This window comes from Xyrauchen texanus, chromosome 28 (genome assembly GCF_025860055.1).
Source record: "Xyrauchen texanus isolate HMW12.3.18 chromosome 28, RBS_HiC_50CHRs, whole genome shotgun sequence".
Classification (NCBI taxonomy): domain Eukaryota; kingdom Metazoa; phylum Chordata; class Actinopteri; order Cypriniformes; family Catostomidae; genus Xyrauchen; species Xyrauchen texanus.
Window position 1 is genome coordinate 22556445 of NC_068303.1, and position 23087 is coordinate 22579531.

Consider the following 23087-nt stretch of genomic DNA (forward strand, 5'->3'; position numbering starts at 1 on the left):
TGGCTTAATAGAGAGCTATTCCCCCTTGCTCCCTATTTAGTGAATGACTTAACCTTCAGTGTGCTCTCTGACTGAACTGGTCTCAGAACAGTTTGAAATGCACCTTATTTTTATCCTAATCCTTTATAAAGCCTCTGAAAGCAAATATTTTCCCATTGATTGAGCCCATTGATTCTCAGTGAGAAAATGCGCAGTGAATATAGGAATGCATTTAATAATGTTAATGAATAGAACCGTATTGTACCGTGATTCAAATAAAATAACAACAATTATATAAAAATGAACCAAAATGACCCACAGATGTGTTTATGTTGAAAGTTATTAAAAATAACTAACATGTTTTTATCAACTTTTGAGGGAATAATGTCCCAAAATCCAAGTATATGGACATCATGTTTATTAGCGCAATAACACGTGACAAAAATATTTTTTAATCACCATATCAAAAGGCACTTTTGTTGGCTCTGCGTTCGTAGTAGCACTTCATGCTGTTTGTGTTTTAATTTAAGTTTAACCCTTAAATTAATTTAAATTATGCAATGCGTATAGCAAAGCCAAAATACAATGTTGCACAAGGTTAAAATCTAACAACAATGGTAATCGTGCATTTTGATTCTTTAGCTCAGAAAACAAAAAAAAACTTTTTTTAAAATGTATAATGAACATTTCTGAAGATTCAATCTCTTCCCATTCTTATTTGAACTTTTATAAATGATGCTTTATAGATGTAACTGTTGGATCCTGCTAATCAAAACAGGAATGTTGTGAGTTTGTCATTAACCCTCTGAAATTTTAAATATATCCCAGTTTTAGTTACATTTAAATGCTGTTTCAGCTAAAGCGGGTATTTAAATTGTATGATATAAATATGATATGTAATATGATATAAAAAATAATATGAATGTTTAGATTATATTTTAACTAGTGTTTATGCTGCCTCATTATCATCAACAAGCTTGCAAATATGTGTTAGGGTTTAAATGTGTCAAATGTGATGTAACTAATCATATACACATATTAGAAAATCAGCATATTATAATGATTTCTGAATGTGACACTGAAGACTGCAGAAATGATGCTTTGATCACAACTTGCATTTAACAATATATTCAAATAGAAAACTGTTCTTTTAAATTGTAAAAATAGTTCAAAACATCACTGTTTTTACTGTATTTTGGATCAAATAAATGTCGTCTTGGTGAACAGAAGAGACTTCTTTTAAACGGTAGTGTAGGTCTAAAATTAAGTGAGGTCTTTATGTAAAGAAACGGTATAGTAAGATTACTTATTTTAACTTAAAACTTGATTTTGATCATTAAGTCTCCACGCATTCATTCTCTTTCTGTCACATTCCTCATTGATAGGCCCAGGGGAGGGTCTTTTGTCTCCTCATGTGTGAATTACAATCAATATTCATGATCATTCATGCCTCCTCGCATATGACCTTTCTAACACTAAAAGTGTCTTACACAAGTTAAATTACTATATTGTTTTGTATGAATGAGTGATAAGGAGGGTTTTCACATCATTTTGTAGCAAAAACTATAGGCTACAAGATCCAGTTCTCTATCCAGTTGGACAAATGTTTAGAATGTGTTATATGGCTTAATTTCAATGACTTAAAAATGTTATTTTTCAAAAACCATGCATAAACGTAATTTTCTCAAAAATACAAACATGTACATACATGTTGCTCCCATATTATTGTAGCCCAGTTTGTGCTGAATACAGTGTTATCAGACTGTAGCCATTCATGTGTTTTAAGAACTGAAAAAAAGCACAAATGTCAAGGCATGTCAAAACTTCTCCAGGGCCCAAAACACCCTCAGACCCCAGAGGGTTAAGGTAAAAAAAGTTATTTAATATAATGTAACTGCATGGATAGTCACAAACAGTAACTAAATCTGGATTCTGATCCAGATCAGAAACACACCCCTTTTCAAATCTAATACAAACAACTGATAGGAAGATTAAGTAAACAAGCTCTATTCAGGGATCAACTGCTGATGTTACAGGAGGAGAGAGACTGTAAGTGCTTTTGGACAGTGAGCAGGGCAGAGACACTGATAGACAGACAGTCGGTGGAAGGGCCTGCAATCCCATGAGGCCACGGTGAGAGTGAATTTCCTGTACTGTGCATTACAGCACCCAGCATGGGGAAAAGGAGAGCCAAAAAAGAATAGAGGAGAGGGAAAAGAGAGACTGATCGATATGAACAGTAATTCTATCTGAGGTTGTACTATTGGCAGAAGGTTTTATCGAACAGAGCAAAGCAGGTTCCCTTGTACATTGCAACTTTTAAACTGAAACTCCCACGTTGCAAAATTGCAAAAGTGCAGACAACAGATTAAAAAGCTGGAAAGCTACACCAAAACTTGGACTTACTGTCCTCATAAACTTGTATGGAACTTGTTAATCAACTAAAATGATTAACAAGTAAATGTTTATGTTGAGCTATTAGTGACACGGTTACCATTGAAAAAAAGTGAACCATACTTTTGCTACCCATGTTTAGCATTAAAGCTTGAACTGTGATTTATCTCACATCTAACTATATTTAAAAATATTCTTATTAACGCAATGTGAAACAAAATGATATATTTATTTAAATTTATACTTAATAGTAGCACACCTTTGGTACTGCATTTAATTTACACAGATTTCACTGAACATCATATTTTTTGTTATGGTAATGTGAATAATTTTTGAAAACAGTTCAAAGTTCAAAGTTCAAAGTACCTTTATTGTCCCACAAGGGGAAATTGAATTTGCAGCAATGCTCAACATAAAACACATAACATACAACAACACTCACCAACAAACCAACCAGCAAAGAAGGAATTCACATTAGCGCCCAATATACATAATGTATAATAAATAAATAAGTAAAATACAGGACACCGTCAAGTGCAAAAATGCAACTTGTGCAAGTTAATATGAAGTGCTAATTGCCATTAAGGTGCCTCACAGCTGCCGAAATGAAAGATATGTGCATCCTCTTTGTTCTGCATCTAGGAACTTCGATAACGCAGCTCAGAGGGCAAAAGCTCAAACTCTGTTCTAAGGGGATGATCCTGTGAATGAGCTATAGCTCTAACTTTCCTCTGTACCTGTTTTATGTATAACTCCCCTGGTTGAGCCTGACTTCCCCTGGAAATCTTGCTCGCCACTTTGACCAGACTACCAAGTCTGTTTTTATTTGTCAGGAGAGGCTTCCAAACCAAGCAGATATGCAGAAAGATAAAACCGATTCAATAAAAGCACGATAAAACAGAATCATCATGTCTGACTGAAACATTAAAAGTATTCATTTTCCTAAGAAAGTACATTCTTTGTTGGAATTTCTTTGAGACAGCATCAACCAACGGTTCAAAACACAGTTTGTTATCTAGAATGACTCCAAGATATTTGTATGTCTCCACGGGCTCAATATCCATGCCCTTAATAACCGTGACTGTAGGGGAAGGTGGTGACCTGCGAAAGTCAATGATCATATCCTTCGTTTTAGATACTTTCAGCTGTAAAGATGAACTATCACACCACTCTACAAAGTCACTAAGGACTGGCCCATGGTCCCGCTCATTCCCTGATAGCAAGCTGACAATAACAGAATCATCAGCAAACTTAAGTATGTATCTATCTTGGTACAAACTGCGACACTGGTTTGTATACAGGATGTACAGGAGAGGAGACAGACAGCATCCTTGGGGGGAACCAGTAGATGTAAAAGTGACTTCAGATAGGGTGCTGTTTGCCCTCACCCGCTGAGATCTATCTGTTAAAAAATCCAATAACCAGCCCACCAAATTCAAATCCAGGTTAAAATCTGCAATCAGTCTTTCAGCGAGCAAAAGGGGCTGAATAGTGTTAAAAGCAGAAGTAAAATCAACAAATAAAAGTCTGACATGAGTTTTTGCTCTATCCAGATGGCTAAAAATAAAGTGCAGTAGTGTGATCACAGCATCCTCCACACCCCTGCCAGACCTATATGCAAACTGCAGTGGATCTAACTGATCTCCAACCTGCAGTAAGACAGCCTCTTTGATAATTTTCTCAAAGCTTTTCATGACCAATGAGGTCAAGGCTACAGGTTTAAAATCATTCAAGGATTTTGGGGAGCTGCACTTGGCTAAAGGCACAATAATAGAATGCTTCCAACTTCTAGGAACTCTTTGTTGTGATAAGGACAAATTAAAAATGTACTGGAAGATAAGACAGAGTTGATCTGCACATGTTCTTAATAATTGCCCACAAATCTCATCTGGCCCCGGACTTTTTGATCTGGTGTGCCTAAATATGTTAGCCACAGTACTACTGTCCACAGTAATTGATGGAGCTGCCTGTGTAATAGCCCTTAAACCCTCCATTTCATCATCATAATCCAATTTGTTAAATCGCTGAATAGAATACATTGAATTCATCAGCCAAATGTTTATCAGATGAAAAACCATCCAGGACAACTCTGTTAGCTTTATCATTAGACCCAATCAGTGTTTTCATACCATTCCAGGTTTTCTTTAAATTATTACTTCTCAAATCTGCCTCAATTTTTTCCTTATACCTTAATTTAGCCTTTTTAATTTCAGCCCTAATCTCTTTTTTCACAGCCCTCTCTCCATACACATCACCTTCATTAAAAACAGTTTTTCGTTTGATTAGTAAATCCTTAATGTCCTTAGAGAACCACTGTTTGTTGTTTGGAAACACCTTAACTTCCCTAGTTGGGAGAACAGAGTCTTTGCAAAAAGAGATGTAACTACAGACAACGTCAGTAAGTTCATCAATATCAGAACAGGAGTCCTGAAACACTGTCCAATCTGTGCACTCAAAGCAGGCTTGTAGCGCTGAAGAGCTGTCCTCCGTCCAGACCTTCACCTGTTTTCTAACAGGTTTCTCCCTCCTCAACAACGAGGTGTAGGTGGGTAAGAGGTGGACAGAGTTGTGGTCAGAGGAACCCAGCGCTGGCCCCGCCTTGGACGTATATGCGCCTTTAATGGAGCCGTAGCACAGGTCTAAAGTATTGTTACGACGTGTGGGACATTTTACATACTGATAAAAACTGTACAGTGTTTTCTTTAGGTTACAATGATTAAAATCGCCAAGAATAAAATTAGGAGCACCAGGGAAATAGACTGAAGTTTGTTTACGGTTTTAAAAACAATGTCCGCGGCGGACTTGGCGTCAGCTTTGGGGTGGATATAAGCCACAGTCACAAAAATCTGTGGGAACTCTCTGGGGAGGTAGTACGGCCGTAGTGACACAGACAACAGTTCGATGTCAGAGTGACAAATCCGCTCTCTCACAGTAACATTGCTACACCATCTCCGATTTATGTATAGACAGACCCCTCCACCCATCGTTTTATGTGTCACCTCACTGTCCCGATCCAGGCGTAGAGGGGCTCCAAAGCCGCTGATATCCAGTGCCGAGTCTGAATCCGACTCCGTGAGCCAAGTCTCTGTAAAAGCCATAAGACACGCATCCCTGTAGTCCCGCAGATGTAAGACATTTGCACGTAATTCCTCAATCTTATTCCTGAGGGACCGCACATTAGCCAGTATAACCGAAGGCAAGGGGATGCGATTCCTGCTCAATAGCTTCCTGGTTCGCTGTTTCAAACCACCCCTTTTCCCCCGCTTCCTGGTTTGGCCTTGTTTTGTAAAGTCAATGTTTCTGCCAGTAAGTAATTCCAGAGGCAAATTCCCAGCCAGTGAATTGATGTTGAAGTCCGTCACGGCAGGATAGCACCATTGTAATCCCAATAGGAATTCGCGGGTGTATCGGAACGTGTGCTGCTGATCGCTCCAAACGAAGTTTAAAACAGTCAGTAAAAATAGGGCGTAAAAAGTGACTTCCATCCTTCAGATATTCAACAGATATTCAGCAATGTTCAGACAACATTAAACAGCACACCACGAAGAGGAATTAAACCCTAAAAGACGTTTAAAACACAAAAACACGGACACGAGCTATAGCTGCTTGTCGCCTCAGAACAGCGCCAACAGGGATAGCAGGGGTGCTACAATCAGGGTTTTACAGCCAAAACGATTACAAATTTTCTTGTCATCTGATCGGCTGATACCGATCCCAAACATTAACCTTTTATCAGGAGCTCTGATTTTTGTTTATTTTAAGATTCCTGCTCAGAGTCACCGTTTACTGAGCATCCCTGCTGGTAATACCATAGTTCAGTGTTTCCCAAACTTGGGTACGTGAGGTGACAATGGAGGTATGCAAATAAAATCCTAAGATTTACCATTCTTTTAATTTCATCACAGTCTAAAATAACATTGAAACCCAGTTCATGTATTTGTCATAGGCAAAAATAACTGTTGTGCCATCTAGTATAGATACACTAGTCATAAGAGGTCAGATAAATATGCAATGAAATAAACATATAATCTTTTGCAGTTAAAAAATGTATCTACTCATGCATCGTGCATCACACAAGTAGGGCTGCAACAAACTATTATTTTGATAATTGGTTAATCTAACGATTATTAGAACAATTAATCGACTATTCTGCGATTACTGCAACGATTAATCATTAGCTCTTAACCGATTATTCAGATTGTGCCCTGACATAAAAGGTTGTATTAAACGTTCTTGCTAACAATAAAGAGGACAAAATCATTTTTTTAAAATACCTTTAAATGACATTCACTGAATTAAAGGGAAAAATGCTTTTTATTAAGTTTAATTCAGTAAAGAAATTCACTGCACAAAAACAATTGTTATCAAGTGTTTTTGTCTTGTTTTCCATTTAAAAATGTCTTAAAACAAGATAAATCTACCGGAGAAGCAACATATAAGATATTTAGACTTGCTTTAAGAGAATGTATCTTAAATAAATAGTAAGTGTATTTTGTATATATGTATATTTAACTTGGTTATACTTCTGCGAGTGCAGTAAAGACAAAATATACACTTATATTCAAGATATATTCTATAAAAGCAAGTCTAAATATCTTATATGCTGCATCTTTTATTTAAAGGATTTTTAGATATTTAAAAATATTTGTGTTTTTAATATTATTTTCAACATTCTCGGATAACAATTTTTTTCTTCTGCAGTATAGTTTATAAAGTAAATGTACATTTGTTTTAATTTAGTTTATATGTTTGTTTTTGGAAAGCAAGAAAAAAAAATCATAAATGTATTTTGTTGCAGTGTATAATTGGGTGAAGACTTCCTCTCTCACCTTTCTGTTCACTTCTGTTCACAATCAATCATTAACTCACAAAAAAACAAACTCCCTTTTATTAATAAAGCTGCATATTGCCAATTTTCTTCACGATAAGAAATGCAGAGTGACATATATTATGAATCAATAAGTCGCAAGCCATCGCATTATAATCTAGCTGCAGCAAGCATGCGCGCTCGAGGGACCAGAGTCCCCATGACAGAGTGTGCATCAGCCGGGTGCAGTTTCAATCTCTCCCCCTTAGATCGGGACATTCGCGCAACTCATAGAAGAGGCGCTGACCACACAGGGAAATGCCAGTTTCGGAGTTTGTAGTTAATTACATGATCTGCTTCCGTATTATTTGAACTTTAATAAAGCTATAACAAATTAAAACTGCATTTAAGATGTAACAAAGGGGTGTTTCCTTTAAAGAGCTCCGACTCCACTTATTACACAATGAGAGTGTTTCTGTATTTACTTATTTGATATTTTTGTATAATTACCTTGTACTTTGTGATCTACTCACAAATGACTGATTAGTTAATCGCATGAATAAATAGGTGTACAGGTTTTCCTAATAAAGTGCTATGTGATTGTAGGTTTCTATTGTAGTTTCTATAAAGAGATATTTGCCCAAGGAAAATAACTGCACAGTATGTTTCTATGAATGTTTCTTGTGCAAATAATTTTAACCTGTGAAAAATGGGCTATAAGAAAAATCTGTGCATAAATGGGCTATACTGTAAAAGATACTAATAACGTATTCTCATTCACAAACATCTAATGTAATGCAACTAATAAACATACCACCACTCTTAATTCAAACCATTCTTCCAACCTCTATCTTTCCTCCTTTCTTTTTTTTTACATGGATCTGAAGCAGATCTGTGCTTATATTTAATGACAAACTTATTTCATGCTTTAAGACTATTTCATGACCCTCTTTTGACATTGAACCAGAACAACATTGTTTTGTAACATGACTACGATGATGAATGTATCTCAGTAAGTCACTGTTAGCATAAATATTCCCAATTCTGAGCTTTGAGAGCCAAGTTCAAAACAATGTTTTACACATGAAGACAAAATATCTGTGAGGTTCTAACATACAGTATATGCAGAACAAGGAGGATGGCAAAGTGTTCATGCAGATGATTACTGGAGAAAATACTGTGGTCTTTATAGATTCGATCTGAAATTAAATTGACCCTTTAAGTTCCTGGTTTTATTGTGAATGATTCATCAGTACATGTTATTTCAAACTGACCTCACAAACCCCTCTTTAATTAATCTCCTCCAAACCTGTGTCATATTGAGACCACTTTCACAATCCAGTTAATTCCCAATGGTTAAAACCAAGTCCCCGCCCAATATACTGTTTTATAACGTTGCATTGCGAAAAGTGAAATTGTTTGTGAACTATCATGTTTCATGTTGACTTTAATGCTATGTATGCTGTGGTACTGCCAGAGAAATTAATTTAACCAGGAACACATTCATTCTACTGTTTGTAGACACGCTCATGGCTTGGCTGCATGTGTCTAAACACAATAAAATTTCAGTAGTATATCTTCCTGTCCATTTTACAGGGTCATACAGGGATAAATGAGGATCTTTGTGTGTTCATTCTTGGGTGATAAAGCTCTGACCACTCTTCTTGGTATGTCAGCTCTTTGGTTACAGGAGAACAGTGTGGGGAGTGTGATCTTGCATCATTGCATGTGACTGCATTCAAAATGCAAATTGACCACCACACATTCAAATATGACAGACAACACTAGCGCAAGTGGATCAAGTTTTTTCTGTATCCTTCGAAGGTTGAACACAGAGCTTCTCTCAGTATGCTGATGAGTGAAAATGCAGTCGGTGTATGTCTGTGTATGTGTGTGTGTGTGTGTGTGTGTGTGTGTTTTACACTGCACCCAAACCACACCTCATTATTCCCAAATTGATGAGTCTTGAGTGTGCGGGCGAGAATTTGGGTTTTATATGTACCTGCCGGGACACGATCATGTTTCTAATTGTGTGTATGTATGTGTAAACCTCCATTCTCCACCCAGTCTCTCTTATTGAAAGTGTGCTTCTGATATAGTTTGGACTGGGTGGTATGATGGTATATAATTTGCAAAGGTAGAAATGTGCTAACCAGTATGGTTTGTGCTATTTCATATATACGTAGCGCAAATAAGTCCATCACAATCAGAAAACTTTAGCTGACTCCTTAAACTGTTACAGGAGATGCTTCCACTGTAGACAGCTTTGTTGTTTGTAATGGGAGCGACTTAGTTTTGACGTACTGTGCCATGTTGCACATCTTTGCTGCCAAGCAATGCTGCCAGCGACTTGAAGCATTGATGTAGAGCTGAACTAATGTGCGGTCATACCGTCGACCACAGTTGTGCAACTGTGCAAATATTTTATGATGCCTTCAAATATGGCTCATCCAGTCATATTTACAATGTATTAGGGGTTTCATTCAATAGTTATATAATGTTAAATTCCTTTAATTTTTAAAGGAAAACATTATGGGGTTTAGAGATGCATGATTCTGGATTAATTCAGAATCATCATTTTTTTTTCTTCGAATAAAGATTATGAATCTCTCTGTGATTTACAAAACGCAGACTTAAGGGTACTGAAAAAGTAACATATAATTTACTTGAGGTTATGACAAATGTTATCTGTTTCAGTCTATGTAAAATGCAATAAAATTAGACATTAATGTAGATAATGTAGTAAAAGGAAAGTGCAATCTACATTTAGCAATCCAACAACAAAATAAATTAAACAAAATGTAAAATTCAAGTCACTTTCAGGGGGAATATAAAAACATTGTGCAACCTTGAGTTTAGTAGTCCAACATAACATTATTTTACAGTACAATTACAGCTATTTGAGTAACACTTAAATGTTTTTCTAACAGGAATAACTAAAACTTGTGCATTCTTTATCAACTCTCAGTAAATTAAACATTTGTAACTACATTCACAAGGTAGGAACCTAATAATGAAAATTAGGGGTCACGATTGTGAAATTTGGCTGACAATTAATTGTCAAACAAATGATTGTGATTATGACTATGATTAATTGTCTGTTTTAGGTTTCACGAATATGATGATTAATTACCATACAAATTCACCATGTGTGCTTCATGCCATTTATTGTATAAAAGTCATTTATACAAATTTAGATTGGGTCATATGATTTACTTTTCAGGCTTCAAAAACGTATGAATGACAGTCAAATAAAATTATAAAATAATTAAAATAATATTTTAATTATCAAAATATGTCTAAATAACTAAAATATATCTCTTATTTGTCCGGTTTACTTCTAATCCATTGGACTTTCAACGTTTTATTTTCTTTTGCTTCTTTTGTAACCCAGCTAACCCGTATAGCTTTTATATTATATTATATTATATTATATCATGCAATAGTAAAATATTTCTGCCTTAAATTCTTCACTTTCACACATTATTTTAAGGCTCTTTGGTTAACTCACAAGCCCTTATTTCTCATGAAGAAGACTTTGAGATTCTGTTTCTTGCATTTGATCATCTCCACAGAAATAGAGCATCTCCTCTGTTTGTTTGCATGTTAACACTGCGTGAATAAACCCACAATGACCACAGATATTTGACATTACATGGCCGTAAAGTGAAACTGGAGCGGTTTGCGTAAAAAAACCGAATCAGTTTATACCTTGTTTATATTTTCACGTGAGTTTTGCGCACACCTCGTCGGAATTTCACTTTGAATACAATTCTTCTATTTATTACATTTTGATAATAATGATTATTATATTATTATCATCAGAGCGCTTGAGAAGTGGTACATCTTCACACACTCTCAAGAGAGCTGCTTTTGTGACGTCAGCGATGCGGTTCCCTGAGATGTTTGGAGTTCAAGTGAATGAGACACAAGTGCTTTTTCCTCCGCACTCACTGGCTATTAAAATTGACTTGCCAGTGGCTAATAACAGACGTTTTTGGTCGCATAGTGCGAAATTTACTCGCAATGTAGTGGGCTGCATGGCCGTTGAAGTAAACAGAAAATATAAAACGGCCAAATAACAAAATTAGATGACGCTTGGTATAAATTTACGTTAGCAGCGTTGCAGAAATTACTTTTAACATGGGGGCTATGAGGAAACATTTTGAAAATATATTTTAGGTGACTACTACTAACAGAAACACGTGTTGTAATACTATATCATGTTTGGGTGGGGACAAAAAGTAAACCGGACTTACGGTGCTGCCGTCTTGACGAGCGCTCCGGGATGCTTTCGCTTCAAGGCGGCTGTACGGCTGTGATAAGCCTTTTCCAATTTGCATATCTTACACAGCACCACCTCGTTGGGTCTCCGGCTAAAATACTCCCAGGCTTTAGATCACCATGGGCAAGTATTTTTTAGCTGCAGTTTGTTCTTCGGGGAATCCATGCTTAAACTGGGCGCTGCCATTTTAATTATTCCATTGCGACGCACTGCATGTTATGCAAATCAACGTATTTCTGTATTCGATGATGTGGATTACGTTGGTGAATAATACCAGTCCTAATCAACAACCACTAGCTTCCACCTTTCATTGCACTGCCTCTTTTTGAGCCTAGGTGATCCTTTTAAAATACATAGACACTCAGCTTATCACTTTAATTATTGCAAGGGGAATCTATCTGCAATATATCACAGAAACTAGGAAGAGACTTACAAATAATCAAATGACTTTTTGATTTTTAATCCCTGAAGCTCAGGAGGCATGTTCGCATTAATTGCTCTGATTGTTTCTGAATAGATATACAACAAGTCAGCATTGAAAAATGTTTTTCTTTGGTTTGGTTGGATCTTTTTATGTTTGTTGGATTGTGCCCTACCCTGCTCAACCTGTTTCTTCAGCTGGAAGGCAGCTTTAGAGACAAAATCAAAGACCTGTCCCATTCAGTGTTACAAAACTGATGTTCTGACAGGCTTGTGTTCCATCAAATCACTGTTGTTGATATTGATGTTTTTGATGGTGGATTTGTTAATTGTGTTTGTGCTCTGGATGTTGCTGGGTGCAGATGAGCTGTATGCTGGATGAGGAACAATATGTGGACTCTGCAGTGTATGATGTATATTATTCGTCCCCTCAAGGGGTTTACAGGGATGCTGATCTGGAATCAGTGATCACGCACTCAAATAGACACAGTAGCATTTCAACCACACCCTCTTTCTCACACAACTCTCTTCTCATCACTGCAGTCATGTGAACAAAGACTTAATTAAACTGTACTGTAAATTATGTTGAAAAAAATTCTGTGTGCATGTTTTTCTTTCATGCGCATGTGTGTGATAGAGGGTGTGATAGTGTCTCAGCGATCCTTGGAAATGTTAGGCTAGTATAGCCAATGTCCCTCTCTCTCTAACACACTAGGTTTCACCAATTTGAAATAATGTCTCTCTCCCTGCAGAGTGAGTGTTTGTTGCACTATTTCTAACAGATTCACTTATTCCTGACAAGTTGTGCGGTGTCCTGCAGTCTCTAGATTGCGCTGCTGAGGATTCTGAGTTGTGATTCAGCTGAAATGTTTCTGTGTGGCCTGACTCTTGAATATCAGGCAGTTCATATACAGATGGCCTCTAACATTACAGAAGGAAGTGTAGTCTCATTGCTAGGTCAGGTTTTGTAGCACATAGCACACATAGGTGTAATGGCTGAAATATCTCACGTTTCAGTTTGTATCCTGGTTCTATGGTCATGGTTCAGTTTGGTTTGGTACATACTTTATGTCACTCTTAAGAGAGCAGCAATATGCACCATGAAGACATCTCAATGTTATTTTGCAGGATACGATTTTTTCTGTTTATGATCTCTTCAAATGAGTTTCTCACTATGGAGAGTTACTTTGACTCTAAATAAGAATAAGATTGCTTATGTGTGAAACAAGCTCTTTCTATCAATGCAATGGATGATTCTTATGAAACATCAAGAAAATGTCCTGGTTATATTATCCCCAAATCAATACACACAAGGTATTTACGTTTTGTATAAAGGAAAATTAAGCCTACATTAGGAACAAATTGATTTTTGCATTGTGACAGTACTTTCTCACTAAAGCACATTTTACCTTCAAATGTTCATTATTGTAATGCATCTGGACATTTTACATTTACTATTCTATAGGGATGCTCTGATCGATCGGCGTCTTGTAATTTGGCATGTCACATAAACATCACCAATGTTGCAAAAGATGTGCGGCTCCTTTAAGATTTGAGTATTGCTGTCATGTCATCACTGGAGTGTAAGGAACGCTGGCAGAATGTTGTAAGAAAATGTGCTTGATTTAGCAGGCAAGAATGAAGTGTGAGAGGTGTGGCGAATATGAAAATGTTGTATACAGTATATGGTGCTCCACGCATGGCAAAGGGAAACCGGCTTGTGCGGTCTTTATTATCGTCCGTGGCGGCCTCTCAGTCGCCACCGGCCATAACAATCATAATAATAATGGAGGTAACATGATGAGGGATAATTCAAAATCTTTATTAAATCACTGCAGAGTAAACTGTGTTTATAGTAGTACCTGTTGAGTCTGCATGCATGCCCTCTTCCTCATTCTCCTTTCATCTCTTGCCTGACGAGAGAGCGTGTGTTTTACTCACTAATGCTACAGCGTGAAGTGAAAGAGGAACTAATATTTCCAATATCCAACCAAATGAGAAGGCAGGGAATGTATTTATAAAAATAAGAATTCTATACATCATTTAGATACTATAATATGATGCAATAAATATAATGCAAAAATAATTAAATTAAATGGTGACGAAGAATGGTTAAATAATCAAAGATTTCACATTCAGTTTGTTTTTTTGTGTTTGTATATTTGACTATCAATTAACCAACCTACAGTATTTTTCTCAGCAAAATTAGGCAACAACTTTGGCAGTGGTTCCCAAACTTTTTACAGTGGCGTACCCCTCCAAGCATTCAACATCCATTCGCGTATTCCCTTTCTAACGCATAGATAACATTCACACAAGGTATTTTTAAAATGTCACATTTGTCGCTGTTGGAAAGGTTGAGCTCATTTGCTGAAAAAAAAACATCATGCTACAATGTAAAACGGGTCTCTAGAGTGCAAGCAAATGTGAGGTGAAAATTACTGCGTGTGGAAAATTATTTTGGCCGCACCGGATGCATGACACCTGTCATCAAAGCTTATAAACTTATACCATCAGAATCAAAACTCTGTATGCATCTAACCTTAAATACAAATTACGTTCTAAACTGCGAGGGAAAAAAAAAAAAACAGACAATCTAAAACCGTGGATGACCGATATGTGCCATTTACTATCACTAAGCTACGTCACCTTGCAGTGTGCTGGGCTTGTGAAAAAAAGATACTTGTGTGTAGGGCTGATACGATTAGTCGGCGTTGTCGACAATAAAAAATTGGAGACAAAAATGTTCATTATCGAATAGTCGTTTGATCTCATTTAACGTAACCTGAGATCACATTAAACTGTAATGATGTTGCGTGAGAGCAGCATTGCAACTCACGCCTGACTGAAGAGAGGAAGAATTACACAGATCACAGTCCAGATGCACTATAAACCTTCCTAACAGCTTCAGGTGATGTAGATCACAAAGTACAAGGTAATTATACAAAAATATCAAATAAGTAAATACAGAAACACTCTCATTGTGTAATAAGTGGAGTCGGAGCTCTTTAAAGGAAACACCCCTTTGTTACATCTTAAATGCAGTTTTAATTTGTTATAGCTTTATTAAAGTTCAAATAATACGGAAGCAGATCATGTAATTAACTACAAACTCCGAAACTGGCATTTCCCTGTGTGGTCAGCGCCTCTTCTATGAGTTGCTCGAATGTCCCGATCTAAGGGGGAGAGACTGAAACTGCACCCGGCTGATGCACACTCTGTCATGGGGACTCTGGTCCCTCGAGCGCGCATGCTTGCTGCAGCTAGATTATAATGCGATGGCTTGCGACTTATTGATTCATAATATATGTCACTCTGCATTTCTTATCGTGAAGAAAATTGGCAATATGCAGCTTTATTAATAATAGAGACTTGTTTTTTGTGTGTTAAAGATGGATTGAAGTGATCAAAAAGGTGAGAGAGGAAGTCTTCACAAAATAAGTTTATTTTTATTTGTTTTGGCTTGTTTTCCCAAAATATCTAAAACTCATTTAAAACAATGTACATTAACTTTAGAAACTAAACTGCAGAAGAAAATTTGTTTTATCTACGAATGTTGAATATAATATTAAAAGCACAAATATTTTTAAATATCTAAAAAAAATGCATTCACCTGAGAAGCAGCATATAAGATATTTAGACTTGCTTTTATAGAATATATAAGTGTATATTTTGTCTTTACTGAACTCGCAGAAGTATAACCAAGTTAAATATACATATATACAAAATACACTTACTGTTTATTTAAGATACATTCTCTTAAAGCAAGTCTAAATATCTTATATGTTGCTTCTCAAGTACATGTATCTTGTTTTAAGACATTTTAAATGGAAAACAAGATAAAACAGTGAATGTCATTTAAAGGTATTTTTAAAAGATGATTTTATCCTCTATTGTTAGTAAGCATGTTTAATACTACATTTTTAAGTCGGGCACAAGCTGAATAATCGGTTAAGAGCTAATGATTAATTGTTGCAATAATTGCAGAAGTCAAATAATTGTTCTAATAATCATTTGATTAATTGATTATCAAAATAATCATTAGTTGCAGCCCAAGTCCGCATCAACCATCAGAATGGGGAAAACATTTGAAATCGGTGATTTAGATCGTGGCACGATTGTTGGTGCCAGTCAGGCTGGTTTGAGTATTTCTGTACCTGCTTATCTCCTAGGATTTTCACACTCAACAGTCCCTAGTGTTTACTCAGAATGATGTCAAAAACATTCAGTGAGCGGCAGTTCTACAGACAGAAATGCCTTGTTGATGAGAGAGGTCAACAGAGAATGGACAGACTGGGTCGAACTGACAGAAAGGCTACAGTAACTCAGATAACCCCTTTGTACAATTGTAGTGTGCTGAATAGAATCACAGAATGCACAACACGTCGAACCTTGAAGCGGATTGGCTACAACAGCAAAAGACCATGTCTCGCATTTTATTAGGACCATTTTATTGGTTTATTTATTTATTTTATTGGTTTATTTATAAATGTAAAAGCATTCTAATATTGTAACAACTGATATTTGATCAATTCTCCTTTTAGTCCATCTGCTGACTGACATTAAGGCTGGGTTCCAACTTAAAACTTTGCAAACAGTATCAGATTACATAGAATAGGTGTTTGTTTACTTTTGTCTGGGAGTTATCTTATAACAGCACCTTACGATTATCAAAAAAGTTGCAAACAAACACACACACACACCTCCTAAACAAACAACCCTCTCTGCACTATTGTTAAAATCCTGTTTGAATTGCAGTCCCTTCCTCATTCGTGTCAGTACCTTTGGCACGATGCCGTTGAAGACGGACAGCCGGTCGGATGGTCTGACTGGATCCATCTTGTTCCTCTTCATTGGCTTGTGCAAAAGGCTGCAGCCCCAAACGTCTCATCCTCAGCAAGCGAGGGCCAGTCTCCCGTGGACATGCTCCCCCAGAGTCTGTTGCCAACAGCCCGCCATCCCCGGAGATGACTGTGGGAACGAGGCTCTTGAGGAATTCCATGATTGTACTGAGACACTTTCACTCCGTGGGCCTGCGCGGGCTCACAGTGACGGCTCTGCCACCCACCATCACCTCTCAAGAATAAGGTTGTCTGTTACCAGATAGACAACCGACTGCAGAACTACTCCTGCACCCAGGCAAAACCACAGCCTGTCAAACACTGACTTCACCACGTTACTCCTTGTAGTGTCAGTTATAACTAAAATGGTCCATATATGCAAAGAACCAAGAATAAAAAGATGAAATGCATATGATTACAGTGCTCTTCAGTTGTAGTGCAGTAGCTGTCGGCTGTGAGATCCAAGAAGACAAATGCTACTGTTCAACTCCAATGGAATGAGGAGCAAGCAAGCACCTGTAAATCCAGCAGCTGGAGATTGTAGAGCGTACTTCCACCTGCCTGTATTCCACATGCCACAGTCCAGCTGTGTGCAAGCTCTTCCAAAACAACCCAAAAGTTCAATTTGCTTCAAATATTGAGCCGAATCAACTAGAGACCTACCTCACTACCTGTTGGTTCATGTATTATGGACGACAAGAAAAAAACGAGCGTAAAGATCACTTTGATGTGTTTATTTGATGACAGCAGGCGGTTCTTTCAGGTTGACTGCCAAGTGTTATCTGGGCGGAGATAGAATGTGTCCAACAGGACATAACATACGCCTGGGACAGCAGCCAATCAAAACACAGCTACTTATGGCCACACCCAGACTTTTCTCCTCTCAGAAGGGAGGGAGGGGGACAGAAAGAGAAAGAAAAGACTAATTTCTCAGTGATGGTGAGGGATTGTACAATAAAAAAAAAAGTAAGGCAAGGTCTTCAGCAAGCTGGTGCACTCAGATAAGTTTTATCAGGCAGAAAACTAGAGCTACTCTTCACATCACACACAACATTAACCACAACTTCCCTTCCTGTAGGACAAAAAATAGCTCAGATGTTATGATGTCAACGAGACAATCAAAAATACTCTCAACCACGCATCTGGAGAGCTTGTTTCACTTCCACTTTGCATCAGTGTAATGGATGAATTCGTATAAATAAGTGTTGTCATGGTACCAAAATGTAAGTAGTCGGTACCGATACCAGTGAAATTGAGGTTTGATACCACAGCAAAAAAAATGCTATTGAACATATAAGTTCAGTTATTTTTAATTATTTGCTAATTATTTTAATAATTATAGTTTCATAATTAGTTTAATTTCATTTCATCATCAAAATGTCTAATGTTTATTGATGTCTAATCAATAAATTCTTAAAACTTTTAAAAAGTGAAAATAGAACTTTTCAACATGTCATTGCATTTTTTTTTTTTGCCAAACTTTTATTCAACAGCTGTCTTGCTTGTGATATTTTGATATATTATTATTATTATTATTATTATTACTACAGTGAATATTAAATTTTACTCTACAGTTGTAGTATAATTTTATTCAATTTCTTCAACTGAGGCATCTAGATTTAATTTTGAATCATGCTTTTATTATGACAAGGGTTTTTTACCAGAAGCTTCACTTTTCCGTATAAACAGTTCGCAACACATTCTAGTGGATGAGCGGTCAGATTTATTTAAAGTGTGCAGCCTTTAGAGGTTGAATAAATCACACTAGGACATGTCACAACTTAAATTAGATTAATTGTCCATTTCAGCGTACAGGGAGTAACAGAGCACATGTTCAAATTAAGCATGTGAGCATTTTAAAGCTCTCATGTGTCAGTTGCGTGTTGGTACCAGATAGAGATGGTGCTCGGTACAGAAACACTGGTATTGTTACATTTTTTTATTTTGGTATCGACATGGTACAGAAGTACCGTTACTTTTGACAACACTAGTTTAAAATGGTGTGTTAGTTCTGCTTGGCTGCTCATTGATGCAAACATTTCAAATGTGAGATACTGACACATACAAGTGAGTAAACATATGTAAACATGATAATCACTCCTAATACAAGCCTAATTTGATTTATCTCCTCAAACGAAGCACTCACAAAATATTATGAAAGCCAAATGATGCGCTCATCATTAAATCGATCAATTGATAGATCGATAGAGAGAGACAGCCAGACAGACTGTCAAATTATTTTATTTATTTTCTGCAAGTTTAAGTGTTTATTCTCATAACTTGTGCATTATTATTCTTTGTTGCATTGCTTTGGGAATATTTTGAGATTCTTGAGGAAAGTTTTATAATTATAATAACACATGTCAACAACATATAACAATTTAGCAATATGGTAAAAATGATTTAACCAATTATTTTAAAACCAAGTTGTGTTTTCTTTTTTTTTTTCTATTGTCAAGTTTTAAAAGAATAGAAAATTATATAATAGGAAATGTTTAATTCATTGACTGCATTCACCAAATATAGGCAGTACAATATGGCTATTTTCATATTAACCACTTTTTATTGATTTTCAAAAAACATTTACTATATCGTGATCTATATCATTATCGTGATATAAGATTTTGGTCAAACCACCCACCAATAATGTCCATGAAGAAAATGACCATGGTGTAAGGTATGGGAAGAAAACAAGATTCTTTCTACAATGATTCTGAATCAATTCTCAAAGCATTCAGAATCAATTCTGAGTTTATTTTAAACCACGGCAGTGCAGTGGCACGCCAGAGACAGAGTGAGATACTAGAAACAAATACACCCATTAGACGTGCTTAAACTAAGGACCAAGTGCTCAAACACAGCTGTTTGCAGACTAGGTGTATCAAACACACAACCATTCGTGCCCAAATTAAACTATGATCCCAAAATTCATTCACAATCCCACGCACTAATTACGGGAGAATATATATATGAAAACATGATCAGAAAATAATGATCAGACAGCGGGTCGGGAGACGTGGTTAATGTTTTTAGCTTCTAATTATTTTTTGTCTCCTGCAATGCCTTTTCCCTATTGAACTCTCTCCATTTCTTTGGCTGTTGCTCATTGCATTCCCTCATTCTTCTGGACAGTGCGCGCACCTGAAGACTAGGGTTTGAAATCCAACGTAGCGTTTGTGACGGGGTCATGCGACCTGAGACTTATAGTTGCAGAACAAAGAGATGGAGCAGCGCGTACGAGATGATTGACAAATTTCTAAAGCAACAACCCTGTTATTTAAACCTGTGCAGGTGAGAAGCTGACATCTGCACTCTCACAGAAGCAAATATCTCATCCTGGACCATCATCTAGTTGTGGTTCTAGTTAAAAATACAAATGAATATGACGGTTGTCATAGATTAATTTTAATTAATAATTAAATACTATTAAATAAAAATGTATAACTATTTATATATATAAACAGTAATAGTATTTATGAATACTATGAAGAATGAGACTTGTTCTGATTTTTTGAGAGAGAAAAAAAATGAAATATAAAGTTGAAAGGGAAAAAGGTTTCACACTTTGAATTCAGCCAGCTATTTAAGTTTAATTAAAAAATAAATCCTCTAAAAGGTATATAGTTATAGGACAGATGAGTCAGGACAATTCAGCCCTAGCATTGCCTGAAACAGTAAATGAACTACCACAACGCAGCCTGGAGGGCAAATAACAGCTTGAGTAGGAGGAAATTATCTCTGAGCCATACAGAAAGATTCTTGTTCCTATGACACAATATAACCTCAATTGTGCACAAGAACCATGCATTTCATAACTTACATAGAGCGTCAGAGCAGACAAGTGTGCACAAATGATTCACAGGAAATGCACACACCCTTAAGTACTGTGTGAACATGTCAGGCCAACCATCTTACAGTTTCAATTCCTCAATATTTGAGCAGACAAAATATACGCACAGAGCTGTTATCAGTGGCCTAAAATCATTCTATTGTATTCCATGTTACCAATTTGTTACCCATTTCTGGCAAAAATACACTTTAATATTTACGGACCAACTAATTAATAATGTTACATGCTTTAAGTAGCAAGAAAAGTTCAGAGTTCAGACTGGGAAATAGTTTAGACTGAGCCAACTCTATGTTTTTTATAATTGTGTATTTTAGGACTCTCAAAAACAAAAAAAACAACAACAAAAAAAAAAAAGACATTTTGACATTATTGTTTATATGCAAACACATTTCTTGTTTTGAAATTAGTTGTACTTCAGACCTTTGTTGTGACGGACAATAAAACATCGCTTCATATCATGTGACCCACATTTGGTATTTGACCATTGAAAACAGGTCAAATTTAACAATTTATAGATGGAGCCATATTGAGAGGCCCATCTCTCTGGGATTAAATCGTGTAGAGCCTTGAAAGGTTTGTTCAGAACCAGAATCTAAAAGGATACTAAGACATATTTAATACTTCTGGATTTAGAATATAGGCACTTGGAAAAACAACAAAAAGTGTTTTGTCCCATTTTGGATTAAAAATAATAATAATGACACTCCCACCTTTCTAATAAAATTTTTTTTTACCCGTAGTATTGCTCTAAAATCATAGGTAACATTTTTTTGTATCATTTTGATCCTCCTCCAAATGGATTACGCAGTAAATCTTGATTCATTGTAAATTTTGGTTCCATATTAATAGTATTGGTTTTAGTCATTATGTATGTTTATCTTTCTACAGAAAAAGTGTCAACAAAATCCAAATATTTCAGCCAGGGAAGTTTTGGCATCATATAACCCAATAGCTACATCTGGCAAAATCCCCCTTGGGGAACAATGTGGGATGTCCTAAAATGGACAGGTCAATCATAAAATTTGTTTTTATTCTAAATGTGCTTATTTTTTTATTACAGATGTAGGGATAAGGTGTGGGTTTGGGTTAATCTAAAGTAAATATAGTTTATAGCTTTATATAAAAATAATAAAAGTTTACATTATGTTCCCATTTATATACTGTAGCCTAGTAAACGTGTGTGTGCACATAAATGTCTTTATAAGCCTGCCCTATGGGGTGCCCCAAAAGCAATTCCAACAATCAACACTACAGGTCATTCTCCGATGGATATTAATGGATTCAATTAGGAAAACCATCCCATCCCAGAAGAAAATCCCAGAGTTCATCAACTGTTATTGGTGTGAATGGAGTTAAAAAAAAGAAAGAAAGACATAAGCACGTTAACATTGCAAGGGTTGCAAAGTGCACAAAAAAAAAAAAAAAAAAAAATACAAACCCTAGTAATACAAGATTTTCAAAAAAATTTCTGCAGCCGACACAGGTCAGACCATACAATCTAAGCCAGACTGGACTTGAAGCGGGTGGCATTATGGCCATTATGACAGTGACGTGGGATAACCACACATTTCTCTGAAAAGTTACTAACTCAGCCATTATTTCCACACTTCACTATAACAGATATATAAACACAAGCCACTGGTCTTCCAATATCTGAGGGCACTAAAACTCTGCCAATGTCGATGATGAAATGGCAAAAAAATACATTCATTCAGCTGTTAGCAAGAGTGATGGTGGGCTTAAGCACAGACATTGTAAGCAGAAGGTTGCCAGTTCATCCCCACAGCTACCAACATTGTGTCCTTGAGCAAGCTCTTAACTCCAAGTTGCTCCATGTGGATTGTCCTGTAAGCACTGTTTTCCGAACTCTGTGTGCTCCATCAATCAGCACCAGAGCCTGCTAGAAAAGGTGGTCTGGGGTACGGTTCATGTGAACTTCTGTATGGTTTAGAGGTCGTCTGATATATCAGACTTACTAATTAATCGGGGCCAATAGGTGCATTTTTTAAATTAAATTATCGGCTATCGAAAAAAGGAAACGGGCCGGCGCTGGAGGGTTCTACGGTCTAATGTCCTTGGTCTAACAATATAATGGTGCCCTCTAGAGGTAAAAAAAAAAAAAACATTGACTCCTCATGGAGTTTTTTTATGTGCAAAGTGACAAGGCTATTTATTTATAGAGACACTTCAAAATGGTTTGAAACATTGACAGAGAAAAGCCAAGTTATGTATACCATGGACATTATTATTATTGTCATGGAACAATAAATCAGTCATTTAAGACAACCAAAGGTGGTTTGATATTTAATTTGTTAATAACTGATCACTGCACTGGAGAATTGCATTGCTAACAAGGTGGGGAGTATGCTAACATTAAAGCTAACATAAGCTGTTCGAATGGTTAGAACAATGTTACAATTCAAGGATGTTAACTGCTTACCTTTCCTCTTAAAACACCACTTTGAAAAAAAAAAAAAAGTGTCACTTATGAATTCGTACAGATCTGTTGAG

General features: G+C 36.4%; 1 protein-coding gene across 2 annotated transcripts in view; it reads right to left on the reverse strand.

The window, feature by feature from the left end:
• The window catches only part of LOC127622341 (protein furry homolog-like), a 163094-nt gene extending 145691 nt beyond the window's left edge, over positions 1-17403 (reverse strand). For both annotated transcript variants that reach the window (XM_052096418.1, XM_052096417.1), the window contains exon 1: positions 16668-17403. In XM_052096418.1, coding sequence (XP_051952378.1) covers positions 16668-16887 — 220 coding nt within the window. In that variant the 5' untranslated portion in view covers positions 16888-17403. The remainder of the gene's footprint in view (positions 1-16667) is intronic.
• Between the last annotated feature and the right edge of the window lie 5684 nt (positions 17404-23087).